This window comes from Schistocerca americana, chromosome X, assembly GCF_021461395.2.
Source record: "Schistocerca americana isolate TAMUIC-IGC-003095 chromosome X, iqSchAmer2.1, whole genome shotgun sequence".
NCBI lineage: Eukaryota > Metazoa > Arthropoda > Insecta > Orthoptera > Acrididae > Schistocerca > Schistocerca americana.
In genome coordinates this window covers 652,650,718-652,677,372 of record NC_060130.1, presented here as the reverse complement: position 1 = coordinate 652,677,372, position 26,655 = coordinate 652,650,718, and the positions used below count along the sequence as shown (strand labels likewise).

General features: G+C 39.5%; 1 protein-coding gene across 1 annotated transcript in view; it reads left to right on the top strand.

Annotated features, from left to right (window-relative positions):
- Window positions 1-26,655, top strand: part of LOC124555220 (ATP-binding cassette sub-family D member) — a 90,792-nt gene that overhangs the window by 41,342 nt on the left and 22,795 nt on the right. The window contains exons 6-7 of the mRNA XM_047129074.1: window positions 7,666-7,843; window positions 10,016-10,259. Of these exons, the coding sequence (XP_046985030.1) occupies window positions 7,666-7,843; window positions 10,016-10,259 (422 nt within the window). The remainder of the gene's footprint in view (window positions 1-7,665; window positions 7,844-10,015; window positions 10,260-26,655) is intronic.

Sequence of the window (26,655 nt, the reverse complement as noted above, 5' to 3'; positions counted from 1 at the left end):
TTATCACATATGACTCTTGTTAGACTTAAGGAAGACTGCATTTGCTATGCACTGGGTTAGGAACTAAAGGAAACTGAAATAGAGGTTCTGAGCATACCATTAGCTGTAGTTGTACAACTTGAATTGTTTCAGAAAGTGGGAATTCCTGTTTATCATCTAGATCAAAGGGAACAATTAAAAACTTAGTGCAGTGTGCTTAAAGATAAATGTTGTTAAGGAGAAGTGCTCATTAACATGCGTTTGAAAAATCACCTTGTGGTAGGGCTTACATGGGCTTCTTTCCTGAATTTTTTAGAATGGCCACACATACTAAATTATGTATATTGTTACATGTGTTAAAAGCTAAACCAGATTATAGTGGCATATAAATGGCAGGCAGCTTTTGAGCATACATGTTCACGCATGTGAAGTATTTAATGCAGTAATTTTTCCGACATAGTCTCGTATTAGATCAGCGGATTTTGTTCAGAATTCTTTCAGTGAGTAGGTTGCACCCTTGAAGTGTGATTTTGAAAGGTCTGCAAAATACCTGTTTGTGGACATGATAATGTCTACATTTTACATGAAGTGTTTTCCTATCACAAATTACTTTACATGTGGAAGTAGATGAAGGCCAGTGTGTGCCATATCGGATAGTTAAAATGTCTCAGATTTCTTATTAACAAAACTCATTTGTGGGCAGATACCTTGTCCTGATAAAGCTTTTTTTTCCTGTATAATCCTGGACGCACTGCCCATATGTATGTTTATTTTCATTTACTTGGCGCAAAAGGATTATGTTGCATTCACCAGTTATTGTTTTACCCTAAGCAAAGTAAACAGTAAGAAGATTCACTTTTGCAATAAAAAACTGAGCTCAGTTTTTCTCATGGATGAAATTGGCTTTGTATTTTTTGATGCAAGGGCACTGTCTTCCACCCACTGATTTGTTACTGTTTCATTTCTGGCATGATGTGTATCTTATCGATTGTAAAAAAAATTCTCAAGACACACAGCCAGGTGCATTCTTTCTGAATGGTTACAAACATTGCTGAGGAATTAGTTACTATATTTGATTTTGATCAACATCGAACAAATGTGACACTAGCCTTGCAGCAAGCTTTCTCATAGTTTATTGTTCACATAAATTCTTTTATATTTTTCCTTCTAATGTGCCAGAGGTGTTAGTTTTTCATACACCAGTAATTACTAATCGCCCAATACCTTATGTCTACTTTCTCATTATTTTCATATGTAGTTTAAATTTTGAGACATCCTGCTCATGGATTTCTTCAATTGAAATATGGCCATGTTTGAATTCAGCTGTCCTTTCTTTAATTACAGAATATTACATAGAAGACTCATTACAAACCAACCTGAACCAACTTTGGATGAATATCCATTAGTGATAATATGTGCAAAATAAGTGACTATGTAGCATTCCAGTTTGTTAATTTTAATTAGCAGACAACATGACTACTTTGAAACCCAAATAATTGAAACTGTTTTACAAACTGAGTTCATTTGATAGGTACCAACACAAACAAAATTTCATTGTTGTCAACAACATGACAAGAACTTTTTATTTTTCACTTGCAGTGCTCATCTCCACAAGCATTTATTAAATGTTCAGAAGATTGATGTGAGATATGGAGTATCCCTCTTGTGTGTGTGTGTGTGTGTGTGTGTGTGTGTGTGTGTGTGTGTGTGTGAGAGAGAGAGAGAGAGAGAGAGAGAGAGAGAGAGAGAGAGAGAAGCACATCCATACCTTGGATTATTGGATTAAAAGTGACTCCGCTGAACTTCCTAACCTCATTAAAACTTTTAAACAACACTAACAGTGTTGCTTTTCAGTATAAACTCATTGTACCAACAACTCCACAATGCCTGTAGGTGCAAATATAATTTCAGAACTACATTTGGTAATAATAATAGTAATAATAATATAGAATTGTTGTCCTAAAACAAGTGATTCATAGGCAGTTTCCAGCAACTACTATGGCAGCAAAGACTCAAATGTTATCAATGAATGATACCATGACACATGACACACTACTTCTTACATCTACATCCACATAGATACTCTGCAAGCCACCGTACAGTGCATTGTGGAGGGCGTTCTTAGTGGGAGTAAGTTGTAGACAAAAATAATAAAGGTGAAACATTACAAAACTCTCCTGTACTCATCACAAAGACACAGAAAGACAAAACATGAAATAGGTTTAACTGTTCAGTAGAATGTATCAAAGCAAGTGTCACAGCACTCAGTATATTGTAACTGTTGTAAAGTGTCTTCTTTTGTGGATTGTAAGTCAGCTAAGCAAAAGATGTTTGATGGGATCAAGTTTTGGCAGTGTTGCCCCTGTATGCTTCTGCAGAAGTGCAGTCAGCTTACTTGGACATAATGTTGTGATGAAGAACCAATGTTTCAGCAACTGCACGTGATTTTCCTTCAGCTTTTACTTAACTTTGTGAGACAACTTGGCACATACTTTATGCATCTGCTATTTTGTCATTATGATTTCATGCACAGTAGATTTTATGTCTTGGCATGATACTGAACACACATCAAGATATCTGCCGTCTCGGGCAGTGTGCTGCCAGTTGTGGATGGCAAGAAGCCTGTGGCAAATTAATGGCTTGAGCTGGTTCATGAGTCATGCCCAGATAGTACACTGCCCTCAAGAGGTAGTTATTAAAGTGCAAGTCCTGGAATGGCACACAGTTTTAACTTGTCACCGATTGTCAGTATAAGATTGAATGAGTGTGCACAAAGTTCAGTATAGTGTATTTTACTGTCTCATTATTAGTAAAAACTACTTCTCACTGAGTTTTCTGTATCAGTGAGCTACACTTTACTTGGAAATAATGTGTCACTGAACAGGAATGCAGGTCACGTTAAAATGAAGTATACATTTTCTATCTTCCTTGTTGGATTTCATCCTTAGGCTGCTGCCAATGTTATTAAAGAATAATGTTATTAAATGTTATTATAGAATAACAACATAAACGTATTTTTGTCTAATTTTTTAAATTATTTAGTTATGAAATAATCAGCTGTCTATATGTATGACTGGCAGTTACCAAACTGTGGTAAGTAGTATACTCAAAAACCCAACTCCTCCCCTCAGTTTTCTGATGTAACCCATGTTCAGTACACATTTTGGCTATAAACCTGTACTCAACAAAGTGGCATTGTATTAACTAAAGGGTCATACAGTCATTGAAGCCTTTTCATTGCTAGTGTTCCAGGTATCTTTATGATAAATTTCTGAATGTATATTAAGAGACAAACATGAAATTAGCCATTGAAAAATTTGTTCCAGAAAATGCAGCAGAAAGTAAAGGGACTCACAATAAATCATCTTAGTATGAAAATATAGGAGGTCTTGTGTTGAAAAAGTTAATATAGTGAAGCAGTTCTGTGCACTTCTCATGATTGTCTCCTCTTCCTGCTTTTGATTGCTCTCCCTTCTTTTGATGCTATGTTTCGCTAAATACCTATATCATAAAACAACCGTCCTCCCTGCAGTGTTTCAAAATCACAGAGTATTGTTTGGTTACGAGTTTGTCTACTATAAAACACTAGCAAACCTTTACCTAACTCAATGAGTGCTCCCTGTAAGCCTTCCATGACTTATTGCTATATTCTCAGCCTTCAAGGTCCGGGCAATCACAGAGGGTGGGCTTATTGGTAGTTGGGAGCTCCAATGTCAGGTGCGTAATGGGGCCCCTTAGGGATATGGCGGCAAAGCAGGGGAAGAAATCCAGTGTGCACTCCGTGTGCATTCCGGGTGGAGTCATTCCTGATGTGGAAAGGGTCCTTCCGGATTACATGGAGAGCACAGGGTGCAGCCAGCTGCAGGTGGTGGCGCATGTCGGCACTAATGACGTGTGTCGCTTTGGATCTGAGGAAATTCTCTCTGGATTCCAGCGGCTATCTGATTTGGTGAAGGCTGCCGGTCTTGCTTACGAGATGAAGGCAGAATTCACCATCTGCAGCATTGTTGAAAGAACCGACTGCAGACCTTTGGTGCAGAGCTGGGTGGAGGGTCTGAATCAGAGGCTCAGACGGTTTTGCGACCGTGTTGGATGCAGATTCCTTGACTTGCGCCATAGGGTGGTGGGTTTTCGGGTTCCGCTGAATAGGTCAGGAGTTCACTACCTCAGCTGGCGGCTACACGGGTAGCAGAGGCTGTGTGGTGTGGACTGGGCGGTTTTTTAGGTTAGAAGGCCTCGGGAAAGTACGGGGTGGACTGCAATCTCAAAGAGTGCATGGCAAATAACAGGACGTGCTTGGATCAAGGAACAGTCGGACTTGTATTTGTAAATTGTTGTAGTTGTGCTGGGAAAGTCCCTGAGCTTCAAGCGCTAATAGAAATCACAGAAGCTGAAATCGTTATAGGTATAGAAAGCTGGGTAAAGCCTGAAATAAGTTCTGTGGAAAGTTTTACGAAGTCTCAGATGGTGTTCAGGAAAGATAGATTAGGTAGAATTGGTGGTGGAGTGTTTGTGTCTGTCAGTAGTGGTTTATCTTGTAGTGAAGTTGATGTAGATACTCAGTGTAAATTGGTATGGGTGGAGGTTATACTTAACAGCTGAACTAAGTTACTAATTGGCTCCTTCTACCGACCCCCAGACTCCGATGATATAGTTGCTGAACAGTTCAGAGAAAATTTGAGTCTCGTAACAAATAAATACCCCACTCATACAGTTATAGTTGGTGGGGACTTCAACCTTCCCTCGATATGTTGGCAAAAATACTTGTTCAAAACCGGTGGTAGGCAGAAAACATCTTCCGAGATTGTCCTAAATGCTTTCTCCGAAAATTATTTCGAGCAGTTAGTCCACAAATCCATGCGAATTGTAAATGGTTGCGAAAACACACTTGATTTCTTAGCCACAAACAATCCAGAGCTAATAGAGAGCATCATGACTGATACAGGGATTAGTGATCACAAGGCCGTTATAGCTAGGCTCAATACTGTTTCTTCCAAATCCACCAGAAACAAATGCAAAATAATTTTATTTAAAAAAGCAGATAAAGTGTCACTAGAAGACTTCCTAAGAGACAATCTCCATTCCTTCCGAACTGACTATGCAAATGTAGATGAGATGTGGCTCAAATTCAAAGATATAGTAGCAACAGCAATTGAGAGATTCATAACTCATAAATTGGTAAGAGATGGAACTGATCCCCCATGGTACACAAAACAGGTCCAAACGCTGTTGTAGAGGCAACGGAAAAAGCATGCGAAGTTCAGAAGAACGTGAAATCCCTAAGATTGGCTAAAATTTACAGACATGCGAAATTTGGCATGGACTTAAATGCGAGATGCCTTTAATAGGTTCCACAACGAAACATTGTCTTGAAATTTGGTAGAAAATCTGAAGAAATTCTGGTCGTATGTAAAGTACACAAGTGGCAAGACGCAGTCAATACCTTCGCTGCGCAGTGCCGATGGTACTGTTACCGACGACTGTGCTGCTAAAGCGGAGTTATTGAACGCAGTTTTCCGAAATTCCTTCACCAGGGAAGACAATGGAATATTCCAGAATTTGAAACATGAACAGCTGCTAGCATGAGTTTATTAGAAGTAGATACCTTAGGGGTTGCGAAGCAACTCAAATCGCTTGATACGGGCAAGTCTTCAGGTCCAGATTGTATACCGATTAGGTTCCTTTCAGATTACGCTGATACAATAGCTCCCTACTTAGCAGTCATATACAACTGCTCGCTCACCGATAGATCTGTACCTGCAGATTGGAAAATTACGCAGGTCGCACCAGTGTTTAAGAAGGGTAGTAGGAGTAATCCATGAAACTACAGACCTATATCATTGACGTCGGTTTGCAGTAGGGTTTTGGAGCATATACTGTATTCAAACATTATGAATCACCTCGAAGGGAACGATCTATTGATACGTAATCAGCATGGTTTCAGAAAACATTGTTCTTGTGCAACGCAGCTAGCTCTTTACTCACACGAAGTAATGGCCGCTATCGACAGGGGATCTCAAGTTGATTCCGTATTTATAGATTTCCGGAAAGCTTTTGACACCGTTCCTCACAAGCGACTTCTAATCAAGCTGCGGGCCTATGGGGTATCGTCTCAGTTGTGTGACTGGATTCGCGATTTCCTGTCAGGAAGGTCGCAGTTCATAGTAATTGACGGCAAATCATCGAGTAAAACTGAAGTGATATCAGGTGTTCCCCAGGGAAGTGTCTTGGGACCTCTGCTGTTCCTGATCTATGTAAATGACCTGGGTGACAATCTGAGCAGTTCTCTTAGGTTGTTCGCAGATGATGCTGTAATTTACTGTCTAGTAAGGTCATCCGAAGACCAGTATCAGTTGCAAAGTGATTCAGAAAAGATTGCTGTATGGTGTGGCAGGTGGCAGTTGATGCTAAATAACGAAAAGTGTGAGGTGATCCACACGAGTTCCAAAAGAAATCCATTGGAAATCGATTACTCGATAAATAGCGCAATTCTCAAGGCTGTCAATTCAACTAAGTACCTGGGTGTAAAAATTACGAATAACTTCAGTTGGAAAGACCACATAGATAATATTGTGGGGAAGGCGAGCCAAAGGTTGCGTTTCATTGGCAGGACACTTAGAAGATGCAACAAGTCCACTAAAGAGACAGCTTACACTACACTCGTTCGTCCTCTGTTAGAATATTGCTGCGCGGTGTGGGATTGACGGGAGGACATCGAAAGGGTGCAAAAAAGGGCAGCTCGTTTTGTATTGTCACGTAAAAGGGGAGAGAGTGTGGCAGATATGATACGCGAATTGGGATGGAAGTCATTAAAGCAAAGACGTTTTTCGTCGCGGTGAGATCTATTTACGAAATTTCAGTCACTAACTTTCTCTTCTGAATGCAAAAATATTTTTTTGACCCCAACCTACATAGGTAGGAATGATCATCAAAATAAAATAAGAGAAATCAGAGCTCGAACAGAAAGGTTTAGGTGTTCGTTTTTCCCGCGCGCTGTTCGGGAGTGGAATCGTAGGGAGATAGCATGATTGTGGTTCGATGAACCCTCTGCCAAGCACTTAAATGTGAATTGTAGAGTAGTCATGTAGATGTAGATGTAGACGCACCCATAATACCAAAATTACTAATCATTTAAAATAGTACCAAAAAAGAATCATACTGAATCCTAACATGTTCTGTTATGCTGTGCAAAATCTAATTCCTGATTATCATGCAAATAGTGTTGCAGGCAGTAGTTGCCTAAACAGGAAATAACTTGAAGCTCTTCATTATATTTCTCTTTAATGATAGTTCAGATTCTGCATCTACCTTCTGAACTAAGACTTTTATGTGGATTTGCACATGGTGTGGGTGTGGGAGTGCATGTGGTTGTGACTGCATGTGCATGCATGTGTGAGCACATGCAAAACACTACTTTTTTGATGAGTTTGAGACACACAAAACTGATAAGATTTGAGTGTGTATCTAGTAAGCTGTATGAATTATCTTCAGGGCCAAAGGCAGTAGAGGAGCATTCACGGCCAAACAGCCAAATAGAGGAAGCTCTAAAATCTGGCATTGTCAGTGCTAATCTAATGTATTATATTTGCAGTTTTTCCAAAAAAAAAAAAAAATAAAATAAATAAATAAAGAAAGAAAAGAAATTTTTTCTATCTGAATGTCTAATAATTTCAATTTTATTGACAGGAGATTGTAGAACTTGCTGGTTACACATCTCGTGTGGGAGACATGCTTGATGTATTTGAAGATGTAAGCAAAGGAAAGTACCTTCGGGGAGTTGTTGCAGGTGCTGATACAAAGAATCAAAAAACTGATGATAAAATGTTTCACCTGGAATTTAAGAATGGACAAGCTGTTGTAAAAGGTAATTAATTACAAAAAAATCTTTATTGCTTCTGTGAGAGATCTAATGTGTTTACAATGAACCCCTAAAGTACTGATTAAAAGTACCTCTATACTTTGCATCTGCAGTCTGGCTCAGTTTTTTTAGACTCAACAGTAATAATTGTTTAAGCAAGTTTATTGTGAATCATAAGAAGGGCACAAATGAAGTGAACCAAAATTTTACTTACAAGCTGTGTTACTACAGTGTGACAATATTTGCATGATGAACGGATATTTCAGCAGGCCTGATTTTGTTTCACAATTTTGTCAGTGGAAGCTATCAGTTTCAGTTACAATATGTGGTAGTGTGTTTGATGTAGTCTCATTGTCCTGCTAGATATTATGTTGGATAATTTGCATTTTAATGGATAATTAAGTGTCTTATTGGCGTATTTAAGCCACTGTGAAAAGATATGCCAAAACCTGTGTCTTTGGCTGGATGTGAGACAGCCAGGTTAACAAAATTGTGGTCAGGAAATACAGGGTGGTTATAATTAAACTTTTGCTACTTGAGAAAACCCTCATGGAAAACAAGTAATCATAGGACAGTAAATAATGAATAAACCATTGAAAGAAAAACATTTTAATTTCCACATGAGAGGGTGATGTGTTAATAATTGCATGCCATGGTTATGTTCCCTGTTACAAATGTTGCACAGTGTGTTGACCATCTGCATCTACAACACCTTGGAAGTGTTTACAAATATCATTTCATAGTCATTCACAGCACTTTTCAAATGGTGGACAGTGGAATGTTCAGCTGTTGTGATACAGCTCATGCACTGCTTGAAGATTGCACATTGCATCTAGCATTCTCGACCCTGGCAACAGTAAGTTCTTCAACAATTTGTGGCACAATTGGCTGTTGGCCTCTCTGAGGACCAATTCCCAAAATTGCCAGTTGATTTGAACTTCCAGATCATGTTCTTCAACTCTGGAGTGCAAAGAGGACCTCTCTGTATTCATTTAATGCATTGATACTCATGAAGAGCAGCAGCACTGTTGATGTTGTTTTGATAAAACAGCTTTTTGAGTAAAGCCCTACTCACCTTGGCCAGACCCATGTTGACTGTCAGCAACTGTAATGCACACTGATGTTTCAGCCCTGTGCTGCCATATCAGTACAGGCACCTCATGGTAAGTTATAAACCAACACTACTGACAATGGAAACCCTGCAGCACAAAGTCTGAAGATCAATCCTATAAAGCTGGGTACCCATACGTAAATAGTTTCCCATCTACACTGAATAAAGTAGCAAAAGTTTAATTACAACCAACGTGTATTTTGTCATATATTCTTATTTGGAAACTGGTCTTTGAAATTTTGAAACCAATTTATCCTTTATAATGAAGTAGAGTGAGATATTGACAAAAAGTATCCACTTTACTTGGTTAAAAGAAATGATTGGTGCAGGAAGATGGAGACAGTAACGTCAGGCAGAATTTAATGTCATCAAAACCAGTAACTGTCTAAGGGAGAAGGCAGTCAGTCACATGGTATGAAACAGATGGGAGATAAGAGGAGTGTAGTATAACACATTATCAACAGCAAAATCATTGTAGAAGAAGCACTTGCTTGGTTAGACATTGCTTGGCCGTGGTACTGGTAAAGTGACCTTCCCAGCATCAGCACAAAAGGATTTCATGAAATGATAATCATGGAAAAAAAAGAAAAGAAAAAGGGAAAAAAAATGAAATGAATAGACAGACTGGGATTTGAAGCTGATTCTTCAGTTATTTACCACTGTCAATTCATACTGAGTTGTGTATTTTGCTGTGCTGTCATGTAACTCTCCTTTTCTGTGGCATGCTGTTAACTGCTTAGGTACTTAATTAGACCTATCTCTTGTTTGTTCACTTACCCTCTCTTTTTACCCCTTCCTTGGTCTGTGATTTTTGTCCTTAAGATTAACCATGTCAGTGATCACATACTGTTAAAGCTATTTCTGCTTTGGTTTAGTATATAGTGTCTTCAGCCTTAAGCTGTTTTGTTTTACCCCATATGACAAAAGAGTTGTGTGATTTTGAAGCTTTCTAGCTTAAACTGCTATCAGGAAACTTTTGTATGTTTGAACCAGTTACTGGCTGTCTCTTATTTTCTGCAAACATGTGTATTTACAAATAAAAGAAATTCTGATGTATTTACTTTCAGGAGTTATCCATGAAACAAGGGATAATACTATCAGTTTATTGAATGTACCCATTGTGACTCCAAACTGTGATGTGGTGTGCAGTAGATTAACATTGAAGGTGGAACCAGGAATGCATCTCCTAATAACAGGACCAAATGGCTGTGGCAAGTCATCTTTATTCAGAATACTGAGTGGCTTATGGCCTGTTTATGATGGGGAACTTCACAAACCACCTACGTCTGATATGTTTTACATACCACAGAGGTACAGTAAATTTGAATGTTTCTCAGAACTAATGGAAACAATGTACCAATGAAATTTGCATGAAGGCAATTGTTTAACATGGCAAATTGCAATGTTACTGAGGTATGGAATAAAAAAATTGTATGTAACACATTCCTTTTGTGAGAAATGGAAGTCATATCCCTTCAGTATATGAATTATTTACAGAAATGTAAAAGTGTTCAGGACTCATTTAATTGTTGTTAACAACAATGTAAGAAAAGCTAGATTGCTTCTTACCATAAAGAAGACATGTTAAGTTGCAGACAGGCACAATTAAAAAGACACTTACACAAAGCTTTCGGCCACAGCTTTCTTCAGAAAAAGAGAAACACACACCATCCATACACACAAGCAAGCACACATCACGCACACAGGACCACCATCTCTGGCAGCTTGTGCCAGAATGCAGTTATCTCATGGGATAGAAGCAGCAATCTGGAGGGGCCAGGGAAGGGAAAGGGACAGTAGTGTATGGGTAGGGGGAGAAAGGAACACTGTCTGGTGGAGTGTGCAGTGACTATAATGCCAACAAGTGCACCATTAGGAGGTTGTGGAGCAGGAAAGTGGGGAAAAACAATGTGGGGAAAGATAGGCAGGTGCATTGGTAGAGAGAGCAAACAAAGAGGGTTGGAGACGAGAATGGGGAGAAGATGATAGGACAGAGGGGGCGGAAACTGTGGGGTGGATGTTGTGGGGACAGTATGTTATCGTAGGTTCATTGATGATACCTTCATGATCTGGACTTTGGGTCAAGACACTGTATCTTCATTCCTTCACAACCTCAACACCTCCTCTCCCATCAATTTAACCTGGTCCTCCCATGCCCAGTGTGCCACCTTCCTAGATGTTGACCTCCTCCTCTCTGATGGCTCCATCCACACCTCTGTCCACATTAAACTCACCAGCCACCAACACTACCTGCATTTTGACAGCTGTCATCCCTCACACACCAAAAAATCTCTCTATACAGTCTAGCCACCCAGGAATGTTGTATCTGCAGTGAAAAGAACTGCCTTGCCCGGTATGCTGAGGGTCTGACCAAGACCTTTACAGACGGGCACTACCCCCAGACCTATTCCACAAACAGATCATGCCATTTCCACTCATAGTCCCAATCCTCCCACCGTCCCCAAGAACCAGCCTCAACATTCACCGCTCTCATAATTTTCCCAGCCTCAACCGTCAGTAACATACTGTCTCCATACCCTTCACCCTGCAGTTTCCACCCCTCTGTCCTGTCACCTCCTCCTCATTCTCACCTCTGACCTCTTTGTTTGCCGCCTTCTGCCAATGCACCCACCCATGTTTCCCTGCTCCTCTCCTTTTTTCCCCACCTCCTTGCCCCACAAACTTCTGATGCTGCACCTGTTGGCATTCTAGTCCCTGCACACTCTGCCAGACATTGTCCCTCTCTCCCACCACTCATACACTACTATCCCTTCCCCTTCCCCGCCCCCTCCAGATTGCTGCTTCCATCCATGAGACAGTTGCATTCTGGCCCGAGCTGCTGTAGTTGGGGGTCATGGGTGCATCAGGTGTGCTTGCTTTTGTGTATGATGGTGTGTGTTTCTCTTTTGCTGGTGAAGGCTGTGCCTGAAAGCTTTGTGTGTCTTTTAATTGTGCCTGTTTGCAACTTAATTTGTCTTCTTTATGGTAAGTAGCAATCTACTTTTTACTATATTTTTGATATTCCTACCTGGAGTTTCCAATGTTCAACAATTATTTAAGTTGGGTAGCCAAATGTATCGTTGTACGTACAGTTTTTAATTGATACCAGAACAGAGAAAAATAGTCTGTGATCACTCACAATTCCTATTAAAATCAAACATAAAGATGTACAAAGCTGGCTCACTGAATTATTTTTATAAATTTTTAGACAACTTGCAATCATGATGTATTAAAATGACTGTTCGGTAGTGTAGCACATTATTGTATATAGAAGAATTAGTTTTAATGCAATATAAAATACACGTGGAAGCTATAATGGCCCCCTATGTTCCACAAGACTTGTCACATCAATCATAGTGTTCTTTATCACTTGAGGACAGTTTAGGTGCGGATTATTATTAAATACCAATAGTAGATTGCACATTACACTGAGCATATGTAAAAGAGCTTAAGGATGAATGAAAAGATAATTACCAGTCTAGTTCACAGATTTAAATTTGAAGCATATTATTTATTGGGGGCAGTGCATATATATACTATGTGATCAATGGTATCTGGACACCTGGCTGAAAATGACTTACAAGTTCATGATGCTCTCCATCGGTAATGCTGGAGTTCAGTGTGGTTTTGGCCCACCCTTAGCCTTGATGACAGCTTCCACCCTCAAAGGCATATGTTCAATCAGGTGCTGGAAGGTTTCTTGGGGAGTTGCAGCTCATTCTTCACGGAAAGCTGCACTGAGGAGAGGTATCGATGCCAGTCTGTGAGGCCTGGCACCAAGTCGGCATTCCAAAACATCCAAAGGTGTTCTATAGGATTCAGGTTAGGACTCTGTACAGGCCAGTCCCTTACAGGGATGTTATTGTCATGTAACCACTCTGCTAGAGGCTGTGCACTATGAACAGTGCTCGATCATGTTGAAAGTTGCAGTCACCATCCCTGAATTGATCTTCAAAAGTGGGAAGCAAGGAGGTGCTTAAAACGTCAGTGTAGGCCTGTGCTGTGATAGTGCCATGCAAAACAACAAGGGGTGCAAGCCCCCTCCATGAAAAACACGACCATACAATAACACCACCGCCTCAGAATTTTACTGTTGGCACTACACACGCTGGCAGATGACGTTCACCGGGCATTTGCCATACCCACACCCTGCCATCGAATCGCCACATTGTGTACTGTGATTTGTCACTCCACACAGGGTTTTTCCACTGTTCAGTTGTCCAGTGGTTATGCTCCTTACACCAAGCGAGGCATCGTTTGGCATTTACTGGCTTGTTGTGTGGCTTATGAGCAGCCGCTCGGCCAAGAAATCCAATTTTTCTCCCCTCTCGCCTAACTGTCGTAGTACTTGCAGTGGATCTTAATGCAGTTTGGAATTCTTGTGTGATGGTTTGGATAGATGTCTGCCTATTACACATTACAACCCTCTTCAACTGTTGGCGGTCTCTGTCAGTCAACAGATGAGGTCGGCCTGGATGTGTCCCTTCATGTTTCCACTTCTCAGTCACATTGGAAACAGTGGACCTAGGGATGTTTAGGAGTGTGGAAATCTCACGTACAGATGTATGACACAAGTGACACCCAATCACCTGACCATGTTCAAAGCCCGTGAGTACTGCGGAGTGCCCCATTCTGCTCTCTCACAATCTCTAACGACTACTGAGGTCGCTGATATACTGCCTGGCAGTATGTGGCAATACAGTGTACCTAATATGAAAAACACCACTAGAGGCTGCCCACAAGGAGGAGTTTTGTCCCCTGTATTGTGGAATCTAGTGGTGAACGAACTCATTGTGAAATTAAATTCCAGACAGTGCTTCTGCCAAGGATACGCAGATGACCTTGTCATAGTAATACTTGGCAAATTTACAGATACACTTAGAAATATGGCACAGGGAAGTTTGTACATTGTGCAAAATTGGTGCATTAAACAGGATTTGAGGGTTAATCCTAAGAAGACTGTTGTGGTGCCATTTATGAAGAGACATATTCAACTTTCAAGTTGAAATCTAAAGCTCTTCAATGAAACTCTACCTGTGAAGGGGATAGTGAAGGGGATAGTGAAATATCTAGGGGTAACCTTAAATGAGAAGCTAACATGGACCCCTCACATTAAGAGTATCTGCTCCAAGGCAAAAAGTACTCTAGTGAGTACTAGAAGGGCTTGTGGCAAAAACTGGGGCCTAAGCCCCAGGAATATGCACTGGATATACACCACAGTGGTCAGACATAGGATTTCCTACAGGGCCGTAGTGTGGTGGAAGAAAATAGAACAGTGGGTTGTAGCTAAAGAGCTTGCTAAGGTGCAGAAATTGGTGTGCTTAGCCATGACAGGCTGAATTAGCAGCACACCAGCCGCTGGAATGGAAACCATGCTGGACCTGCCTCCACTACACCTTTGGGTCACAGACTTAAAACTGGCAAAAACTGGGTCTCATTCAGATATCCAGAATCACACACTAATATAGTGAGTGAGGTAAATATAGGAATGGCTGGGGAAATGCCTGCCAACTATATAATCACTCCCAACTGCTTCGAAAAGCCTTACAATATAGTAATTGGAAGCAGGGAGCAGTGGTAAAAAGCAGTTCGACACCATACGGGGGACATCTTTTGGTTCACTGATGGATCGAAAATAGACCAAGGTGTTGGGGCAGGGGTCTATGGGATTCAGCCAAGACTGGAGGCCATCATCTCTCTAGGAAAACTGGCCTCTGTATTTCAAGCTGAAATTACTGTAATCAGGGCATGTGTGGAGGGGAATATGCGTAGGTGCTACAAGGACCATAACATCTACATCTATTCAGAGAGCCAGGAGCTCTGAAATCATTGGCAGCTCCTGCAACAAGATCTACGATTGTTGCAGAATGCTACAGAGCTCTGGTGGAGGTAGGGGGAAGCAATAGTGTAAACCTAATGTGGGTCCCTGGCCACTCAGGGATCTGTGACAATGAACAAGCCGACAGATTGGCTAGGATGGGGGCAACCTGTCCTGACAGTCACCAAGGCTATGATTAAATTAGAGCTACAGAACTGGCTTAGGAAACAGCACGTAGGATATTGGACCAAGGTCCATAAACAAAAACATGGTAAGGTAATGATGCCCAAGCCATGTTTTAAAAGAAGTTCTGTAATCCTGGCATTGAACAGGAAAGAGATCAAACTCATGACTGGACTGATGACTGGCCATGGGAATTTCAAAGAACACCTACACACAACGGGTATAACGGAATAGGACCCTAAATGTAGGATCTGTGATGAGGGTGAAGAAACTGCATCACACCTAAACTTCAAATGCGTGGCATTGGAGAGTAAAAGATACAGAATCTTTGGGACAACTAGACCTGCAGAAATTGTGTCTAACAAAAAACTGGTAGAGGGACTCCTTGCACTATTTAAATTCACTGGTTGGCTTTACTAGATAGGCAGGGAGCAATACTGCACAATAAACTTAGTTTTGGTGCGGGCAGTGGCGGGTTAGACCTATGCTGTTTTAGCTTCCCTGTTAAAATCAAATCAATATGAAAAACACATGTTTTGGGGGGTGTCCGGATACTTTTGATCACATAGTGTAAGAGACCATCTTTGACAATGTTATGAACTTACAGAGGGCTGAGAAGATTTTAATTCAATGTGCAGTTGAACATGGAAGAACACCTTGTGATAAGAAACTAAAGTGTTTAAGGACTGAAAAGAGAGAGAGGGAGGAGAGCTTGGAGGAGGGGTCTATATGATGCCTCTTTCCTCGTGCGCTACTGCATATGCATGTGAACAAAAATGCATGCACAAAAATTAGTGGATTGAACATACTGTACTCAAACACACTATTGTGTCCACGTGTTTGTTCTTTGTTCAAACAGTCCGCTATGCATCCATTTCATTTGTGTATTTGTGATGAAAAGTAACAAAAAAGAAAACACATGGGCAGCTATGGATGAAATAACTGCTTCTTCTCTAATTTCCTACTCTGAGATTTATCTTTACAGTAATATGATTGTCGAGTATTAGATAAAAAGTATCCACTCAAGGCACATATCAAACTTTTCTTCAAATAATTTTTAGATTTGATGTTCCATATGACTTCTTTTTGTCTGCAACCATCTATAAATGTTAGCATGCTTTCTTTGTCCTAACAGACATTATTGCACATAAATTGCCTTAAAGCATAACCTCAATACACTACACAATGAAGCACATATGGGCCTCAGTTGCCTGTCATCTGCTAAACAGTGCAAGAGATTCCCATCTAACATGGGAAGCAATACACTTTGATTTTTGCCCTCCAATTGGGAGAAATTACGCATGCACAAATAAATGAATGTGTGTGCTGTTGCACATGTGCAAAGTTGAACAGAAAAAAGAAATCATGTGGAGGCACCTAGAGAGAGAGAGAGAGAGAGAGAGAGAGAGAGAGAGAGAGAGAGAGAGAGAGAGAATATGCTTGTTCTGTGGATCACTGTAAAACTAAGTGACAAACTTGCTAAACTGCACAAGTCTTCCATGGTATTGTCATTCTACAGAAAATCCTGAGGACAATGCTAATTTTTATAATGTAATTCTCTGACTGATCAGCAAAAACATTCAATGCTACATTAACATTTCCATGGATACACGAAAAAACAGTTTTAGTTATATATAGTGGCAAGTTAGCTGTTGAAAGAGCATCAATCAAAATTCAGAGCTAATGTTAAACCTGGATGCCTCTCTAATTTGGTGCAGTTTTGCATGTACTAAGTTTCCTCTTCTTCACCACACAAATAAATTAGCAGGACTGAGTTGCACCTTAAATTATGACATGTTTTTGTTCACATTCAGATACATATTCAGTTGTTCCTTTTTGATTTATGTAGAGTGGTCCATCTAACATGAACACTGTAAAATTTCTGCCACTGTTGAAGATAGTGAAATGCACTTTTCTTTAAATGGGAGTGTGTTAATGTTCAAGTATTTTGCTTCCTGGTTAACCCTCAAAATGTGTTTCATTTACTGGATAGGGAAGCAACAATATTTTTTTTAATGGAACTATGTGTTTAAAGACTGAAAGAGTCTGCAAAACTTGGTGGATGCTGTGGTAATCGTCAGACTGAAGTCTGTAAAGACAGCACTTATTCAGCTCTACTTCCTTGGTAAATATAATGTAACTGGTCTGAAACTGCACTGTGCCATATATGTGTAATCAGTGTAGAAATTTTAGTGTGTCCACATTAGATACACAGTCCTGGATATCAAGTTACAACAGATAAAAATGTAGTTGAAGATATAACCATTGTCGGGAATATAAATCCTAATGTCATTTCAGTAGAAGATGGGAAGGGAAAAAATCTTGAATACAATAACAGTAGATGGGCTCACACTATTCACTGTAACTCGCAATCTGCATGCAGGATTGTGAAGAGGAGGGTTGTGGTCAACGAGTACCATCGTATTTGTTAATCTAGGTTGAATCTGTTGACCATGAGGTGGCTGTTGACCCGTACTGTCATTTCGCGAGTACAGGGGGCATCCACAAAGACACTGACAGAATGGATGTCTCCAGACACAATAGTGCAGCAGCTGAGTACCACCCTACTTCCAAGAAACTGTAGTGCTCACTGGGATAAAACCTGGCATGACAGTACATGGTGCAGTGGTGTGCTTGGATCAGTAGACCAATTTAGATGAAGATGCATGACAGTTGCAGTGATATTGCAGCTGTGGCTCTGTCGGTGGAGACATAAATGCAAAAGAATTCTTGGCAACTTCCAATACAGTAAAATCATTGACAGCTGTGTTAGTGTACTTTAGAGTGATGCAATGCAGTGTTGACACACTTTTACTCCTTAACTCATAAACACAGTTACACCAGTCAACTGACCATCATTACAACACTACATACACACCTAATGCTACTATATTTAAATACATATGTAGTTTACTGCACTACCTTCTGCTCACTGATACAGTTGGATGGCCCTCTTACTGTAGCTGTCCTTGCACATACACCAAAATAAATACTGTTCAAGCCATCCTTTCGGCTTCCAGCATGTAATGGATTATTTCACCAGTATCTGTCTAACATTCACTGAGGATCCTTTATGACTGCAAGTGGTCTTGGATGAGGTTTTACCCAGAATGCATTGCGTCTACTTTTGATGACAGCTCCAGCCTTCTTAGATGAGAAAAACAAATAAATATAAAATATCTTCTTTCACATTCCATGCAAATCAGACAGTTTTATCAGTGAATTTAGTATCTTGCAAAGTGCATATTTTCTTCTTTACTCCAATGACACTCCTTTCCTTCAAACCAACTTCATGAACCTTCTCCTTCAGATCACTGTTAGCCATAATCAGCTGCAACTGCATAATTTGCTTCTGCTTCACTCTTCTTTGCTACTTGCATTTTAAATATCACTTCATCCCCATTTATGTCACATTGCATCTGCAAATTATTACCACAGAAGTTGACCAGAGTTTCTCAGTTGTTTAACTGCTCCATGTCCATGTCCAAGACAAGGCATATACACAACTATGGAACCACAAAATGCACTATTATCATATTCTCAGTACTGCAAGCTCAATCTTAATCTTTCCAAATGCATATGCAATGCATATTCCACGTATAGGAAACATAGGTAGCTTCAGTATATCCTTCAGTTTTTTTCTGAAATTGGAATGAAATAGTACTTATTTGTCTCACTGTTGAGCAGTGTATCTTGTTTGCAGGCCATTAAGTTTGCATCAATTATTGGTAATAAAATTTATTTTGTAATTGATTCCATTTCCAGTACCAATACATTTTCCTCTTATTCCATTGCCAGTTTATGGTACTATTTGTAATTGTGATGGCCCATTGTTCTACACTATTTCTGGCTGATTCACATCGAAAACTTATTTTTGTGGGCATCTTTGTACTCATTCACTTCTCCACATTGTACCCATTGCTCCTCTTACACTGTTGTGGCAATAATTTTTGCATAAATACTGCTTGTGCTGACATAGTACTACTCTTTACATAACATGCTCTGTTTGTGCCCCTTCCAGACTATCTTGTGGTGAATACCCTTGGTCATGCAAACCTTCATTATCAAAAATTCCTTGCCCAACATTCCTAATTATTATAGCTATCTTTCCTGTGCTTGAGACCTGTTGTCTCTGTTTTATTCAGTAATGCACACTTTCACAGTTTCTCTTTGAGGAATTTGTTTCATTTTGTTATGTTGGAACTACAATCAGGTCCAAATCTGAAAGCAGAGTCATATTATGAACACCAATGTATGGCCAGAACATAACTGAATTCCTGGACCGAAAGTGTTTGTATTTATACAAACATAAAATATTCCAGAATCTAAATAGTGAATGAATGTTCCAGAAATGATGAAACCCAGAGCACATCAGCCAGTTACTCTACACTGCATGCAGCACAGCTCGCAACAATATCATTGCAAGATGTAATTTAAAATGAGTCCTTTACAGGACTATCAAGGTATACATTTTTATTCCAATATATTTTCACATAATCCACCAGTATTCCATTGTATCTGGAATACAATGGATGGGTTCAACTATGTTTATTTTTTTGGATCATATTGTTTGTTCAATGTTTATTCTATAGATAACCTAAGACAAAATGAGTTTCATCTTTTCATTTCATGTGACAGGAAATGCACTTACGAATTTCTTCATGAAGCCTATTAGATGCTCGTTAGTCAACAAATTAAATAACCAGAACTGATGTGTGCCCTGCTCAAACAATTATAAACTTGTCTTCCAACTGAGGAAGCTGCCAGTTCTCTTTTATGCTCTTCAGTGCACATCATTCAAAAGATCCTTCCCTACTTTGTTACAAAAATGGATCATTCTGGGCATTTTGTTTGCCAAATCTACAGATCTTGCCCAGTTCATTGCATTTGGTTGGTAGCGGCCATTTGATATCATTGACTAGACCTGTAAAGTTTTCCCCAGCAAGCTTCACAAATTCTCCCTATTTCTCCTGCGGCAGTTTTTCATTCTGCTCAAATACATACCTCTCTCCTGTACATTACCAGTGGTTGATTCCCCTGGAGTTGCTTTGATGTCTTCAAGTTTAACATCTATCTGTTTTGTCCCATGTGACAGCCCATCAGTAGTATTCTGCAGTTCTTGTTCCTGATGTAACTCTTGTTTCTTTAATCCCACTAATCTGTGCAGCTTGCAGTTAGATACTAAGTTTCTCCTTAAGGTTTCCACTTATTATTTTTTTCCTACTGCCAATTAATAGCAGAATCTTTCTTCTACCATGTCTGTAGTCCTAAAAACATCTCTAGTCCATGGCAGTCTCTACTTATATTCACTTCACAAATTGTGTAAGCACACCCTTAACAACATAGTAACTTGTGAAATTAGGTACGACTGCTTCACTACACACTTACTGTACATATCAATCACATGTTGCTACCACATATCACTATGACAAAACTTCGACTCCTGGTGTTCAGCTCCAATCAGCAATAAGCCAAATGTGAGATCCCAAGATGGTTGTCAATAAATCACACAAATTTCAGTGAAGTAGGTATGAATTGGTATGCATTGCTTTAAGCAACACAGTAACTTCCATGAAACTGGAAACAGATCTCACATCATAATTGTAGTGAACAGAGCCACTGTGTCCTAGTCATGGCAACCCTGTTTATATTGTTCATGTGCTGCCAATTGGACATTCTCAAAAGTATTAGCTGATGCTGTCTCCAGCTGCTAGTCAACTTGAATTCTGCAGATGTTAAAACATTGTTCTTTAAATGTGATATGTTATTTTCAACATTAAAATGTAAAGTACAAATTAATGGCATCACAATCTCAAATGGAACTATCTGTCACCTCACAAGCTGGTTGATGGTCATGTCCACATAAAATACTGCACAGTGGTTGCAGAAAAGCTGGTATATGACATAGCTATTTATCAGGTGTTGGTGCCTCTTGTGGGTAGGTTACATTAGCAACAGGACTGGTGTAGGTTTTGTTGGGTGAATGCATCGAACGAGTCTTGCACTGGGCTCTTTTAAGTTGATATGACCCTTATGGCAGTGGCGTAGTAGCAGGAATGGCATATGGGTGGAACAGGACATCGAAAAGGTTGGGCAAGCTGCCAAATACCATTGTGGAAGGAGTAAGAGTCATTTAGGGAGAATATTTCTTGTTATATGGCCCATCACAAGGAGTTTGAAGGCCTGGCAGAGGATGGGATATATGCCAATTCAGTTTTTATTGTGTAGTTGAATATTCTTCTACATCAAGTTGACTGGTTTGGTTGGAGTGTCAAAAGCATAGGAACATAGGTAGCAGTCAACCACCGCTGTAGTAGCCCTTGGGCAGCCTAAGCAAGGCATGTCATCGACAGTTCCTGCCTCTCTGTATCTCCTCCATCGCTTTGGTTCACTCCGAGATGGCTGGACACTTCCCATGTTGAGAGCCCTTCCTGGCTCAAAGTAACAATGTGGATGCAATCGAACCATGGTATAGACTGTCTAGGCAGGGTTGAACTACAGCCAACATGAGCCGTGTACCTCCTTCCTGGTGGAATGACTGGAACTGATTGGCTGTTGGACCTCATCTGTCTAATAGTCGCTGCTTATGCTTGGTTGTTTACACCTTTGGGCGGGTTTAGTGACATCTCTGAACAGTCAAAGGGACTGTGTCTGTGGTACAATACTCACAGTCAACGTCTGTCTTCAGGAGTTCTGGGAACTGGGGTGATGCAAAACTTTTTTTGATGTGTGTATATCCCTCAAAGGAAAAATAGATAAAGATAAGAATATAGGTGGTAGATCAAGAACTGACAGGAGGTTGGGAAATGTAGTATTGAATGATACCTAGATCATAGGCATTGGCTATAATGTATAGGGAGATGCTCTGAAGGTAGTGGAGTAGCCACTGTGGACAGGTGGTGATTGAATTAATTGCTGTCTTTAAAACAGGAAGCAAACATGTTAAATACTTTTAGCTCATAAATTTCTATGCAAGTTTGAAAAATTTTGCAGTAGAGAGCTTCTTCTTCTCCTCCTCCTCCTCCACCTCCTCCTCCTCCCTTCTTCTCACGGCATTACAACCTTGTGTTGTTTTTAGCTTCCATTGTGCCCTCTCCAGCGCAGATATCTGCCATCCTTGGACTCTGAGAGATTTTATAACTTCTTCCACATCATCTATCCATCATTTTCATGGCCTTCCTCACTGTTTTCTTCCATTTGGCCTCCATTCAAAAATCTTTTTAGTTGTTCTTCCAGTATCCATCCTGAGGACATGTCCAAGCCAGGCTATTCTTCTACTGCTTATAATTCTTACAATGTCAACTCCTTGTATGAGGTGGTCCAGCTTAGCATTCGTCCTAGATCTCCAGAAACCATTATTATCCTGAACTGCTCCACAGATCTTGCACCACACTCTTCGTTCAAATATCTTGAGCTGCTGCTCATCATCACTCGTAAGCGTCCATGTTTCGCATCTGTAGGTTACAATTGGTCTGATCGTGACCTTACATAGTTACAGTTTCAGCTGCCTGTTTAATAACCTAGTGGCCAACAATTTCTTAAACGTGTGGAAGCATCTATTACCACTTATGATCTGCAGTTTTATTTCAGTTGACATGGAATTTGTGCTGTTTAATGTTAGAGTCCAAATAATAAAAGTTCTGCACATGTTCAAAATTGAAACCGCCTGCTGAAAGTCTATTCAAGCTATTATTTTCCTTCATGTACTTAGTCTCTGATTCATTTATAGAAAGGCCTCTAGGTTCTGTGGCTTCTTTCAGCTCGGCCACTGTGGACAGGTGGTGATTGAATTAATTGCTGTCTTTATAATAGGAAGCAAACATATTAAATACTTTTAGCTCATAAATTTCTATGCCTGTTTGAAAAATTTTACAGTAGAGAGGTACTATTTTTAAATTATGTTTTTAAATGATGATTAAGTAGATGACATGCATGTGTAGTAGATAGGGTCAACAACTCCTACACTGGATGTAGATAATATTTGATTCTATGTGCAATACCTTTTGAAGAAGACAGTGTTAAAACTGTCAAAACCATGTTCAAGGTTTAAAAATGTGTATTTTGCATCTGGTTGGCTGTTATTTTCAGTCTCTTGAAGTTCAGTTCATTTCATTAGTAGAAAAGCACTTTTACACATGTATGTGATTCCCAATGTACTGAAACTAGAGCAGCTATTTTAAACTACCGTGTGAATTGTTCACAAGGAAAATTCTTGTAGATTTCCAAATTTTAGGCAGTCCAATACCTCCCCTCCTCATACGATTACACTGACAGTCAGTGAGCTGCAACTGAATTTCAGGAGGTACATTTTTAATATCTGCCACAAAAGGAGTTTTAAAAATATTAAAATCAAATTCAAACCTATTTAAGTCACAAAATTTGCTGTCAAAGTTTTCACTTAGAGCCTGTAAACACTGTAACAAAAATTCATCAAAATGTTCATTAGGTGTCTGTTTTGTTATACTTTTTTCAGTCACAATTAGTCTAATATGTGGAAAGGACACGCACACATGAACTTCCTGAAAATTGTGTTACGCAGAACAGCAATTTTCTCTTGAAACCCAAAATGGTGTCAAGTACTTTGGTTGTTAGTTTATGTTTGCCCTATGAAGTTGTGTTCAAGCCATTCAGGTGCTTGGTCAACTCAATCACAGGGGGCAGGATGAGATACCTGCTGAGAGTCATCAAAGTCTGTTGTCCTTGAGTAAGTTCAAAAATGTTTGAAAACAACACTTTACTCTGCTGGTGTTCTTCACAAAAATAAGGCACATTGCCATATTCACATTTGAGTTCTGCGATGAAAGATATGAACTACTCATGCCCCAGACCATGTGATATATTAACTGTCTTTACAGCTATGTCAATGGTGCTATTTATTTTGGCACATTTATCCAGCAGATTAACACAGTAAGAACACAGGGTATTGGTGGGATTTCCTACTGGATACCAACTTCTTTCAACTCTTTTTTCCTCATGAAAGCAGTGACACTAGACTTATGACCAATCATTCCAGCAGCTCCATCCACTGTGACTAACAAATGAGTTTCCCAACAAAAGTCATTTGTTGGTTATGTTTTCTATGGCAAATTTAAGGAATTCTTCCATCTATTTGAAATCAGCTCAACAACTCTCACAAACACGGCAAGATGAGGCACATCAGTTACATTGGTGCTTTCATCCTAACACAAAAAATTGAAAACAATATATTTATTCCCTGTCAGTGAGCTGTGCTTCCACATTGTTAACAATTTCTTCAATACATGTGCAAACCGTTCACCTTGAAATAGGAACTGTTTCAAAAATTCTCTGTCACTGAAAGGACATGCTGCTTTTGCTATTTTAAGAGCTATGTGATAGTTCAGCTTTATTGCAGCATCATTATGAATTGCATGGTTTTCTTTCAGTACATACATTACAATAGGACAGATTGATACTCCTTAAATAGGAGGCATATTTGAAAGTAGACTGTTGGATATTACTAAGCTGTCATACCAAGTCCTTTCATCTGATGTGCGCACGCGCACACACACACACACACACACACACACACACACACACACACACACACACACACACATTGTTGTCTCCAGACACTAAAATAAGTTGTGACACAGTGCCTCTCTCTTTCTCTTTCTCTCACTGTGTGTGTGTGTGTGTGTGTGTGTGTGTGTGTGTGTGTGTGTGTGTGGGCGCGCGCGCGTGCGTCCATCTAATGAAGGACTTAGTTGTAATTCTATCCTGGATTTTTCCATCATATGGGTACTTACTTGTTTGCCTCCGTTCTGTCTTGGCTCAACACGTTTGTTTTTTCATTTCTTCAGTATTTGAATTGATGACTAATTTATCACAAAATAGTCAGTCATGTTTCTTCACATTATACTTCGTCAATATTGATAATTTCATATTACGAAAAAAAAAAGAAAAAAAAAAACAAGGAAAAGAAAGAGAGAGAAGAGAAGAAAAGGGAGAACATGCTAAGAGTCACTTTGTATTTCGAGAGAAAGGTAATTTTGTTTGCACTGTGGACTGAAGCATATGGATTCATTTGATGTTTGTTTTGAAGACCTTAACTCCTGCTAGGCCTTTTTTTTCTCACTACAAGTAATTCTGTCATATTACCACAAATGAGTCCTTAACATAGACAATCCTACCATGCTCAATGAAACTTCAGTTGATTATAAATCATATATACAGGATTGTTACAGTGAGTAACTTGTCAGAGCTGAGGAATGTTTGTGTACCCAGTAGATCTGTAGCTTTACCAAGATTGAGTGCTGTGTGCAATCGTGAAAATGAACCTAAAATTTGCCAATAGGTGTTATGCAAGTATACACAGTTACATAATGCGGTATGTATAATAACAAAAATAACTGCAATAAAGATTAAAGTATATGCAATAAGAACACAGACACAAAGAAAATATAGGAAAGTATATAGGAAAAAGTTTGAAATTGCCAAATTAGGCAATAAAGAATTGGTGGGTAATGTTTAATGCAAAAGGAGCACACTATTTTGTAATATGACCTGTTGTGGGAAAATTACAATAGATGGTTACTAATTTATTACACATGTCAGTATAGAAAACTAAATAACTAAAAAACAGCGAGGAAAGAAGACTACCCTGATGTCGATAGAGTGCCATCTCCTTTGACATAAAGGCAGAAAAAGCCACTGTTGGACATTAAAGGGGCACTAGATGGTGGTAGATGACAGTGAAGCTCATGGTCTTTGAGTCAGAGTTGTCACAGCATGTCTGCTGTGCAGGTTTGCCAATAATAATTAAAGTAGTTCATCAAAAATACTAAAGAAATAATACTGATTAATAGACCGCAGATTTTAGGTAAAAACCTATTTTGTTCCTAAGTTCCTATTTGCATAAAAATTTGTACTTACGCATTTCATGACTATTTACACTGAATAGCGTTAATTCTATAGGACCTAAAAAAGCCTATTTCGACATTAGTGCCTATTTTTGCCTATTTCGGCTTTAATATCTCAAAAAGTGCCTATTTCATCATATAAGACAGTGGCTCCAAGTTTTTCCACACTATATGACAGATGGAAAAAAATATTTTCTGCCCAGCGTGCAGCAAGGTGGCTAGTTGATATGCGCTCATGCTTCGTATTTGCCTAACACTTCGGTCTTTTTTTATTTTTTTATATCGCTATCCCTGTTAATAACAAATACTCTTTATAGGTGTTTTATTATTCATATGTAAAAAATAGATCACAGATCTTTAGGTTAAAACCTATTTTTTTGCCTAAGCTGCAATTTGCATATATGTTGGTACTTATGCGTTTCATGACTAGCTAAACTGAATACCGTTAGTTCTATAGGACCTAAAATTGCGTATTTCGACGTTGACGCCTAATTTTGCCTGTTTCGGCATCAAAATCCTAAAAAGTACCTCCTATTTTGTTAATCTGACATAGAGTTCTTGTGTTTTCAAAGATTAGAAAAAGGAAGTAAACTTAAGGCTTTACGTCTTGTCGAAGGCGAAGGTCGTTAGAGACTGTTTACAGTTCCTTTGCTTGCCTTACTACCAACAGCACTCGGTATGGTTGAATGGTCATCCATCCATGTACGCGCCGAGGGCGACAGTGCTTAACTTCGGTGAGCGAATGGGAACCGGTCAAAGATTTGAGTTACACATTAGAATCGAACATGGAAGTACTAAATGTTATATTTGAAAATATTTCGTTCGT